The 11,574-nt window shown below is 46.8% G+C and overlaps 1 protein-coding gene across 7 annotated transcripts in view; it reads left to right on the top strand.

Moving 5' to 3' along the window:
- Nucleotides 1–9,319, top strand: part of TARBP2 (TARBP2 subunit of RISC loading complex) — a 13,045-nt gene extending 3,726 nt beyond the window's left edge. For 3 of the 7 annotated variants that reach the window (XM_068119774.2, XM_068119775.2, XM_068119772.2), the window contains exons 2-8: nt 369–606; nt 724–835; nt 1,068–1,143; nt 1,267–1,388; nt 8,172–8,295; nt 8,395–8,575; nt 8,761–9,319. In XM_068119774.2, coding sequence (XP_067975875.1) covers nt 450–606; nt 724–835; nt 1,068–1,143; nt 1,267–1,388; nt 8,172–8,295; nt 8,395–8,575; nt 8,761–8,915 — 927 coding nt within the window. In that variant the 5' untranslated portion in view covers nt 369–449 and the 3' untranslated portion in view covers nt 8,916–9,319. Of the gene's footprint in view, nt 1–368; nt 607–723; nt 836–1,067; nt 1,144–1,266; nt 1,389–8,167; nt 8,296–8,394; nt 8,576–8,760 lie in introns of all 7 variants that reach the window. The other 4 variants (XM_078779699.1, XM_078779697.1, XM_078779698.1 and 1 more) reach the window with 3 other exon arrangements.
- The last annotated feature ends 2,255 nt before the right edge of the window (nt 9,320–11,574 follow it).

Below are 11,574 nucleotides of genomic sequence, written 5' to 3'. Positions count from 1 at the left end.
TGCTCTTTGATCCGCAGATTGGACATTCCGAAAACAATTTTATCCCGAATCATGTTGTCCACATCGGCAAACTCACATGATTTGGCCAACGTTCGTCGGTCCGTCAGGTAATGGCCGAAGGATTGCCCCATCCTGATTGGTCTCCAAAAGTTGAGCCATTCTTACACCAGATTCTTTCAAGGGTTGCAGTTCTTGAAAATTGTTATCACCTCTGACAGTACCTTACTGTCTGACGCGGTGTCGAACAAAAATGGATACTGACCATCTGCAATGCCATTTATCTTATCGTCGGAGCGTCTGTACAAAAGTTAATTTTGCAAAGTTTCATCCTCGGAAATCAATATTATCTCCTATTATTTTTGTGTTAGGCCCCATGCTACCCAGAGTCGTGCTGCTGCTCCTATGCAAATGCTGCTAGGAGACCCTTTGTCCACAGTGTCGAGTTACCCATGCTGCCAAGTCCTGGAAAAACTCCAATAAGCCTGTTGCAGGAGTATGGCACTCGACTCGGCAAGACCCCCGTGTATGACCTGCTCAAAGCCGAAGGACAGGCACACCAGCCCAACTTCACCTTCCGTGTTTCTGTCGGAGCTATCAGCTGCATAGGTTCGGAACCCGGAGATGGAAATGTTGGTGGAATTGAGTACTGCTGTTGAATATGGTCATGTAATAACAAGATGGATGGCGATACATTGAGTGTAATGATTTTGTGCAACGTTACAGGCCAGGGCCCAAGCAAAAAGGCAGCCAAGCACAAAGCTGCCGAAGCGGCTCTTCACATTCTTCAGGGCGAGTCTGCTCAGAAGCTCCGGAGTAACAGCGAGAGTGGAGGCAGGTACGCTCTGACCATTCGTGTGCGTGTAGAGTGGAGACGGTCTCCTTTGGCGTCATGCCATTTTGTTCCATTTTCATCCTGTCCAATGAAGAGATGAGCCTTGAGAACTGCAGCACGGAGACCGACACATTTCATCAACAAAGACGTGAAACCAAAATATTTTGAAACAGACTTTTGCAGGCAGTGCTTGTGCTATCGACCTGGTGTGTTTGGACCTTTGTTCTCTTTGCAGTGGAAATGAGGAGAGTGAAGTTTCTACATCCGCACAAAATGGCCAAACCGACAACAACCCAGTGGGAGCGCTGCAGGTGTCCACATATTTAATGTCTTCATCGTTTTTTCCCCAGGACAGAGTATGTTAGCAGGAGTACACCTCTTTTGATGGTTTTTGTGTTCCTTGTTTTAAAACTTTTTAAATGTCCGGTACGCAGGAGCTCGTTGTGTTGAAAGGCTGGCGCTTGCCCGAGTACACCGTGACGCACGAGTCAGGCCCAGCACACCGGAAAGAGTTTACCATGACTTGCCGCGTGGAGACATTTATGGAGACTGGTAGGTCTTTATGATTGTGTACCACGTCGGTCAAAATGCTTCCTTAAAACCACGTGTGCAGGAAGCTGAGGGCCCCAAACGTCCATCATCACATAATCCATCGTCCTCTGATAAGGAAATTAGACAGATTAGAGAGGTCAATGTGTCAGATTGTACTTTGTATCTACAATCAGTCTTTGCATTCCCCATAAAGAACAACTTTCACCTCTTCCAGTTGACCTCTACCAAGGTAGAGAAAATGGCTCCAGTGATGCTGGCATAATCAGCTTGCACTAGAGCTAGGTTTCATGGTGAAAACCCCAGAGTTTGTACAGTTCTTGAAATTCCTGGATAAATGAAAAGGCATTTTCCAGCACTGGAAAGTCCTAAAAAAACTTGTCTAAGTCCGAGAAACTCCGAGAAAATCGAGAAATGTGCACAAATTATCTCGCGAGATCTTTTGGGCGACGTCACGGATTTTCGAAGCTGTACACGTTCTCCACGTTTTCGAAGTTGTCATTGTTCACAATTGTATTTTGTCGAAACTGTATTTATCTTTCGGTGTGTGAACCTATAGTGTGTCCCGAGGAAGATTCTCGGTGTTAATCTATCTATAATTCCAGTAATCTCTGTGTGTATGTATGTATGTATGTATGTATGTATGTATGTCTGTGACCGCTGTTTCTCGACAACCACGGGTCCGATATACTTTAAACTTGCCAGGTATATTGCTGGGGACCCGAGGATGTGCCTTTTCAAGGTTTCATATTAATCGGACAAGTAGTTACCGAGCTATGTCCAAAAAACGATTCAACCAATCAGAGAGCAGCGAGCTATCACGTGTGCCGAACAGACTCTGCCTCGGACGGCACATTTGAGAGCGTATTCATTTATTTCACGTTGGCAAACTATGTTGGCGTTAAACTATGTTTTAAAACTAATTAAAACTAATTTGCGATTCATCGTAACTGCGATTTGCGACCTTCCGGACAGTGAAGACTTCACTTCCGGCAGCCAATCACAGAACGCGTTGTTGCGAGCCGAGCCGAGCGCGTGCGCCATTACGGTTCGTAATTCGATTTCTTCCGGAGAAAATAATAATTTCTCGATTTCTTATGCGCATTATTTCTCCCAGAGCGAAGGGCGGAAGCGAAGAGCGTTGTTTTTTTTGTTTACGGGCGTACGGGCGTACGGGCGGGGTAGAGCGTACGGGTAGCGTTTTTTTTTTTTTTTGGCAAGGAACGGGCACCCACGTACGGGCATGCCCTAGTCTTTCATAAATTAATCGTTTCTGTTCGCCCGGCGTGTGTGGCCTTGTAGCCTCAGGCTTCCCCGGTCCCCCGTCGAAGTTTGTTCACTTAAGTTTCTTCCTTCGCTGTTTTTGTTTGGTTCTCAGATTTTTCCCTTCTCCCCCAAACATCTACTCTTTGTCTAACGTAACCGCCACCCCCCCCCCCCCCAAAACAAAAAACATTTGTTTCCCTTTCTCCACGTGTGCTTTGGTCTCATAGTGTGCATCTGTCCACGTACGTTGTGTTGCCCCGCCCCCATTATCTCCTTGTCTACCATCTTTTGCCCTGTTCACGTGACTCGTGGTGTCCCTCTCGGCTCCCTCTCCCCGTTGGTATTTTTGTGAAAATAAGATTGTTCTTCACGGTTCTGTTTAAATAGGTTTAAACTTTCCCCTTCAGTGTTTTATTCAGTGGTTCATTACAACATGCTGTTTTTCTTCCTATTTAAAAGGCTCCTTTCAATTTCCTCTTCAACACATTCCATTTCAAAAAAATATTCACTCTCTTATAATTCTTTCTCACTACATGCTCTAAATTCTCATTCATTCCACCCCTCCTCCATCGTTCTTAAACGGATTGCTAACTTGAAAATCACAACAAACCCAATTTGTTATAAATGTTCGTCTTTCATTAATCATCCCCTTTCTAAACGCCCCCCTTGCCCCTCCCCTCCAAATCTCCCTCCTTGCCCCTCACCTCCTAAACTCTCCCCTTGCCCCTCTCCTCCTAAACTCCCCCCTCCCCTCATAAACTCCCCCTAGCCCCTCCCCTCCCAAATTCCCCCCTTGCCCCTCCTAACCTCCCCTCTTGCCCCTCCCCTCCTAATCTCCCCCCTTGCCCCTCTTCCTCCTAAACTCCCCCCTCCCCTCATAAACTCCCCCCTAGCCCCTCCCCTCCCAAATTCCCCCCTTGCCCCATCTAATCTCCCCTCTTGCCCCTCCCCTCCTAATCTCCCCCCTTGCCCCTCCCCTCCTAAACTCCCCCCTTGCCCCTCCCCTCCAAATCTCCCCCCTTGCCCCTCTCCTCCTAAACTCCCCCCTTGCCCCTCCCCTCCTAAACTCCCCACTCGCCCCTCCCCTTCAAAACTCGCCCCCAACCCCTTCCCTCCAATTCTCCCCCCTCACCCCTCCTCCTCAAAGCTGCCTCCTCCCCACTTCGTCTCCCTTCTATTTCATACCTCCACCTCCCCCAGCCTTCTACTTTCCTCTGCCCCATCTCAAACAACCCCTCACTGTGCCTCATCCCATCACCATCAAACCTTTCGTCCTCCTCATCCTTCCCTTTCTTGTAACTCTTCTGTAATCTCTGACACTATCAACTGCTCTCCCTACCTCCCCGTCTCATCCTTCATCTGACCCTACCCCTCCCCTGTCCTACACCCGATGCTCCTCCTCTCTCCTCATTAATGGTATGGACCTCAAACATCCAGGGCCTTCGCTCAAACCTGACTGATCTCTCCATACAGGTTGCTTCTGACAATCCAGACTTTATCTGCTTAACAGAAACTTTCCTCCTTCAAGATGTCTCTGATTCCTTAATATCTCTTCCTGGTTACTCCCTCCTCCGGTATGATAGACCTGAGCCTCGTCCTGGTGGTGGGGTTGCTATCTTTATCAAAAACTCTCTTCCTCACTCTCCTTGCACTGCCCTCTCTCCACCTGGTGTTGAGATGGGCAGGGCGATGGGACAGCAGGACGAACCTCCAGCAATGGGGGAGGATGAAGACAGCACAAGGGACCAAGGCAGGTGGGCAGGATGGTCTCCTTAAAGCTTCCCTCCTTTAGTTCTCCTCAGAACTCCTCCACTGTCTTCATAAATGCAGCGAGCACCACCGTTTTCCTCACACAAAACGCGAGCTCCTCTGTCTTCTCCTAGCTTCTCCACCTACCCAGCGAGCTCCACACCACTCTGCTCCCACCCATTTCGCCTCACAGAACTGACTCCTCTTTGCTCCTCCATCATCTCCCTTGACAACGTTTGGCACCCACCCCGTCCAGGGAAACATTACAGCCCCCCCCCCCCTCTCCTCTTGCCTTACTAAATGACATCGCTTTCTGCCTCGATTTTCTGGGCTTTTGTGAACAATGTTGAACAGAGATGTCACCCGGCACGTCTTGTGGAAATTTACATGAGGTTTTACACACGTTTCCTTCCCTTTAATCCCTCTCTATCTTATCACAAACACGACCCTCATATTGTGCACAATCAAACATAATCCTTAAGCTAACAAATCCCTACTCCCTTTACATCGAGACTGGCTTTCTACTCACACACTGTCCATGCTATTCCTACACAGTTCTATCTCTTCTGAGGTAATCTCGATCTCTCCCATAAACGTAACTATATAATATTTAAATCCATCACCACAGGTGGGGGGAGGTTATGTTTTCACCCCTGTCTGTTTCTCTGTCTGTTTGTGAACAGGATATTTCAATAAGTTGTGGATGGATTTGTATGACATTTGGTGGAGTGGTTGGGTATATGACAAGGACAAATTGATTCGACTTAGGTGAAGATCTGGATCCGATAATTTTTTCACTGATTCTTCACCATAATAACAATAATAGGTTTATTTTAAAAAAAGACTTTCACAGCTGTAGGCTGAATTACAGTCAATTTGCCATTTTAAACATTTTTGAACATTAATTTTTTAAAAGAATGTTCGCAGGTTTCAATGATTACGAAAAAAAAAAAACAACGGAAAGATATGAAAGGCAATATAACATATTGTCGTGTGGTTCCCTCAATTAATACTGAAAGAACCACGGAAGGCAATCGAGCGTTACTTTGAGGCGTTCAGTTCAATAGCGGATTGTACTTTATACGTGCGGGAGGAAGGAAGAAAGAAGAAGAAGAACCTGGAAAGCCTTACCTGGTCGATCCTGCCGGCAGTTCCCGAAGCTGCAAAAATAACTCGAGCGAAAAACGGATTTAGAATGTACAGGGAAAATAATGAAAGGATTTATTTACACGGATGCCGATGACAAAAAAAACACAACGCTCAAATAAATGTCCTAAATGGAGCACTCCCGCACCAGACTTAAACACAGAAAAAGGGAAGATAAATAAAAATAACTGTGTGTGTGTGTGGCTGGGCTGAAAAAAATAACTGGGCTGAAAGGATTGAAACCTCGAGGAAGAACGGTGCCCAGCTGATGATCCATGCAGCGGGAAACTAGTCAATTGCTTACGGGTTAACGTTCTTGCTTTAGGTGGAGAAACTATGTTTGAGGTTTGCAATTTAAATAAAGTTGAATATGGGATGTTGTGAAATTAACATCATTCACAGCAATCCTTTAAATTATTTATATTTAAGTTTAGGAACAACCGATACTGTACAATTAATTGTGTGTGTGTGTGTGTGTGTGTGTGTGTGTGTGTGTGTGTGTGTGTGTGTGTGTGTGTGTGTGTGTGTGTCTGTGAATAAAAGAGAGAGATAGAATTGTGAGGAACAGAAATGAAAAAACGAGATGTGTGTGTGTGTGTGTGTGTGTGTATGCACGTGGCTCAACCAGCTCGGGGTCTCGTCAGGGTTCGTCAAACTCGAGCACGCAGTCCGGACGCGGCTCTGGTGTTGGAGGGAACCACCCGGTCGTTGGCGGCAAAACAGGCTTCGAGGGCGCAGACCCGAGCGTTCGTCCATGCGTCGTTTCTGCCTGGTAAACTGCAGCTCTATCCTCGCATCAGTCGAACAGAGGAACGAGGAGACGATGCCGGTGTCAGCAAGGGTGTCGAGGTCCAGGGGGTGAGCGAGAGGCAAGGGCAATAAGCAAGGGTCCAGGGTCAGCGAGCAAGGCGGAGGGCAAGAAGAAGGGAGTCCAGTGCAAGGAGAAGGGAAAAATGTCCGTCCTCAAGTGCTTTTAACGTCAGCTCGTGATGTCACCAGCGCTTCTCCTCCAATCAGCGCGCCGCTTCTTGCTCGCCTCTGACGTCCTCCGTGGTCTTCGCCAATCGGTCCTCTGCTTCCTTCTCGGCCTTCCTTCCACCAACCCGCGGGAAGCTTCTTGCCCCGTCCCTGGCCAATCACGAGTCCTTCCTTCCACCGTCCTTCCCATTGGTCAACTCCCGCCCGATCGCTTCTTGCTCCTCCCTCTACCAATCGGCGGGCTTCATCCTGCCTCGTCTCCCTATTAGTGGTGTCTTGTCCAATCGCTGCCCCATTGGGTGTATCTTTTGCCTGCTTGCTCGATGTTACCATACAAGCTGGTGATGTAGCTGGTGATGTCGAACTGACTTGTTGGGTGGTTTTATTGTGGGCGGCCATTCTATTGTAATATGTCTATGTGCAGTGCCATAAGGGACAATGGGATGATCACAAGGTTCTACGGACAGGGGAATTAACATAATCCCTACGATGATTAGCACAAGGGTCAACCTTGTATGACCACGGAGATACACTTACGCGAACAAACCGCCGAAACAAACTTATTATAGGTGAGGTTCCCTATCACGACAATCGGAGCACACTACCTATACAGATCGACCTGACTCTATATATCACTCTACCCCACCAACACAACAATATTCACAACCAAACTTGATGGGGGTCTTAAGGTCTTACCATGATGGAGGTTGTAGCGATTTAATTTCACCCCCCCCGCCCCAAGCAGGATTTGCGCCTTGGCCGAATTTCGTCTTGATGTGTATATCTGTATGAGGATAGCTTATTGTGGCATTTTTCCATGGCCACTTCTAATACCAAAAGTAATAACAATACCAGAGATAATAGCATGATATTAATGTTCGTATAAAACACTATTAACACTAAAGATATCCCCTCTCCCCAAGGGTTTCCTCCTTGAACAAACGCCGTGTTAATGTGTATAAATAGCTTATCGTGGAGTTTTTTGGGGCACCCCTACAGGAAGTAAAAAGATTATAAACCACAAACACGTATGAATACTTTTTAAAACAGTCGCTACTGCTGTTTAACACTAAACTGAAAGGGAGGAAACACAGGCTGTGCTCAGTTACGAAGCAGCTAGTTAGCGCTTGCCAAGCCTGCCGTTCCTTATCAATGCTTTTGAATGGAGTGCTTTCTTGAATCCTCAAGTCACTTGGGAGCGCTCAACAAGAAACTTGGTAACTGAACAACCACCCACTCCTCTCGATGTTCTTCAGGCCAGATCGTAGATCTACTGTAATCGATATACCCCAGAGAGGAATGACCTTCCTGCCACTTCCGTAGGGAACGGTTGTACTAGTAACTTAAATACGTATGGGGCAAGGAAAGTATGAGACATAGGTGTACTTTTACACAAATTGCAGGGACATTATTGGATAATGGACAAAGCAACGTAGTATGTGAGATTTCAACCTGGGATCCCAGCATCATGAGTTGTCTGCTCAGATGTGAAGGCCAACACACCAATTGGAACTATCCGAGAAAGCAGCACGTGTAACTCAGTATCATGGAAATGGGAGAATGGCACAAGGCATCATTTGCCCTCCCCTCACCCCCCTCCATTCCTGCCTGACTCCCCATAGTTTACACATATATTGCTTCAAACAGGTAGTGGGACGTCAAAAAAACTGGCCAAGAGAAATGCAGCTGCACAGATGCTGACTCGAATACGGGACATTCCTACCGAGAGGCGTGAAGGTGTTGAACCCGATGCAGATGATGAGCACATACCTCTGGTAAGACCAAAATAATTACAGACTGACATAAGTACTATATTGTAGTATTCCATTGAATTGACACTGTGATTCCTGTCTGTGTGCTGCCGTGATCACCAGCTGTGTGGGGGACGCAGCAAGGGTGCGGGAGGCTGCACGTGGGACTCGCTGCGCAACTCGGCTGGAGACAAGATCTCATACCTGAAGGGTACCTCGTTGAGCCCTCACGAAGATGGACTTTGTCAGCTTCTTCAAGAGCTTGCACAGGAGGAGCATTTCCACATCACGTACTACCATTTAGGTGTGTCCCTCCGGCGTTGCGGTCATTTTATTAATCAAATTAATTAATTAATGAATCAATTAATCAAATTAACTGCAGAGTGCATTGTATATTGCTTCCGCATTGCATCATTCAGACATTTACCTCAAATATTCTATAATGAACAGATATTCAGCATCTTGTGTTTGTGTTTTTTCCTCCCACAGGGCAGAGTCAGAGTGGGCAGCAGCAGTGTTTAGTGGAGCTTTTTACGCAGCCAGCGGCGGTATGCCAAGGTGTGGGCTGCAGCCAGGAAGCGGCGAGATACCAAGCTGCGAGCAACGCTTTGCAATACCTCAAACTAATGGCCAGCTGCAAGTAATGCAAGTGTGAACCACATCAGACTTAAGTTTTTAGGTAATTGTGGTGAGACTATTCAAATATTCACTACATACGAGAAAACAGTATTCCCTCGCCTGAAACGGTTTCAAATTGAAACCGTTTATCATTAACACCAAAACATTGATATAAAAGGTGTGGCTCAGAGTTAAACGATTTGTAAAATACAGTATTTGGCGAGAACAAAGTGAACATCTCATTTTAAATTGCACTCTTCGTATGTTTGCCTTGGCGCGGTGCATTATGGGAAATCCCGCCAAAACACCAAGCAATGCTTTCGTGTAAATTTTACGTCGTGCTTCTATGAGCCTTGCTCCTAAAGAAAACACAAACATAAACATTTAGAACGAAATTAATTTCGAAATAAAATAAGTCCAACACATCAAATTCATTCTGCTCTCATGCCTTCCTTCACCCATTTCTATCATCCTTATCATTATACCACTGAGATTCTTTTTTTCTTTTTTCTTTTTTGTATACAAGATCGAAGCTCGTGGAAGAGCCAACATCAATCACAAAAAAATAAAATGGACACATAATAAACATTATAAAGGGAGCGGGAGACAAGATGGGGAGAGAGGGTGAAGCACACAAGTACAACATTTGAGAGCAGGGACATCGGGAGATCTGTGGGAGGGAGAGGGCTTGGGGGTGAAAGGCAGGGGAAGGGGGGGGGGGGGGGGTGGGAGAGGTATAAAACATATGGACACTGCAAGGACTTCCAGGAAAGAAGTCAGTAGTTCAAAAAAGTGGATTTGGGGTGAATTAACTGGGGTATAAAAGATCAAGGTTTTGGATGGGGATTGGGGGAAGATAAGAGATGGTGGTGAACAGCTGTTTTAAAGACCTGGAGGGAGGAGTGGGATTGAAGAGAGTGAGGGAGTTTGTTCCAGAGGTGGGAGAAAAGAGGAATGAAGGTGAGCAGAGAGTCTTGATTTTGGCAGTTTAACCATAAGAGGGTTGCTGGCAGATCTTGTGCGACCTACAGGAATATTTGGGGGACAAAGGCCAGAGAGAGCTGGGGGAGCAAGGCCGGAGAGGAGTTGGTAGAAGGCAGAAAGACCACCAACCTGCCTGCGGTGAGTGAAAGGCCCTCGGAGTTAGCTTCATCGCGGGAGATTCCAATGATTCTGAAAGCTTTGGTTTCAACAGCGTGTGAAGTCGAGCTAGGTGTGAGGCAGGAGCACCAGCCCAGAGGGGAGAGCAGTATTCCATTGAGCTGCGGATGAAAGCCTTGTTTGTGGTGAGGAGCTCAGGTGTGCCAAGGAAGGACTTCGCACGACGGAGGATGCCCATTCGGCGACTGGCTTTGGAAGCCTGCTTGGAAATGTGGTTTTCCCAGGAAAGATCATGGCAGATAGTGAGACCCAAAAGTTAAAGTCACCACATAGGAGGAAGGGAGAGTTTGGATGAGTGGTTAGAAGTTGATCCATGTTGTCAGACAGGGAGATGTAGATGGAGTCATCACTGTTTGGAGGACAGTGCAGAACACATATGAAAAAAAGGTGGGAGCTGAGAGGAAGCCGTACCCAGAGGTACTCCTGGGGGTGGGGTGGAGAGAGGGCAATGCAGGGAGAGTGAGGAAGAGAGTTTTTGATAAAGATAGCAACCGCACCACCAAGACGAGGCTCAAGTCTATCATACCGGAGGAGGGAGTAACCAGGAAGAGATATTAAGGAATCAGAGACATCTTGAAGGAGGAAAGTTTCTGTTAAGCAGATTATGTCTGGTTTGTCAGAAGCAACCTGTATGGAGAGATCAATCAGGTTTGAGCGAAGGCCCCGGATGTTTGAGGTCCATACCGTCAAGGAAGAGGGAGGGGGATGATCAGGTGCAGGACAGGGGAGGGGTAGGGTAAGATGAAGTGTGAGAGGGGGCGGTAGGGAGAGCTTTCTTTCTTACTCAAAACTTGTCCTGGCAAGGGTCTGCAATCTCTGATAGCTCTTTCGTATTACTTACAGTCACGTGAAAAAGTAAGTACACCCCATGTAAAGTTTTGACTTTTTCAACATATTTCAACATACAGCTATTTGATCTTCATCTATCTATAATGCCAGTAATCTCTGTGTGTCTGTCTGTGACCGCTGTTTCTCGACAACCACGGGTCCGATATACTTGAAACTTGCCAGGTATATTGCTGGGGACCCGAGGATGTGCCTTTTCAAGGTTTCATATTAATCGGACAAGTAGTTACCGAGCTATGTCCAAAAAACGATTCAACCAATCAGAGAGCAGCGAGTTATCACGTGTGCCGAACGTGGCGAACAGACTCTGCCTCGGACGGCACATTTGAGAGCGTATTCATTTATTTCACGTTGGCAAACTATGTTGCCGCGATGTTGGCGTTAAACTATGTTTTAAAACTAATTAAAACTAATTTGCGATTCTTTCGCTTTCCTGCGCGTTTGTGCACGCTATGGCGATTTCTTTACCAAACTCCGCAAGCCGTTCGCTTTGGACCAAACCATTTCATGTAAATAGAGGGGGGGGGGGGGGATTGTCACCGTACTCGCAAGCCGTTCGCTTTGGACCAAACCATTTCATGTAAATAGAGGGGGGGGGGATTGTCACCGTACTCGCAAGCCGTTCGCTTTGGACCAAACCATTTCATGTAAATAGAGGGGGGGGATTGTCACCGTACT

Source organism: Myxine glutinosa, chromosome 6, assembly GCF_964187855.1.
Source record: "Myxine glutinosa chromosome 6, kmMyxGlut1.1, whole genome shotgun sequence".
Taxonomy (NCBI): domain Eukaryota; kingdom Metazoa; phylum Chordata; class Myxini; order Myxiniformes; family Myxinidae; genus Myxine; species Myxine glutinosa.
The sequence above is the reverse complement of the archived record's forward strand: the minus strand, read 5'-3'. Positions and strand labels throughout refer to the sequence as shown.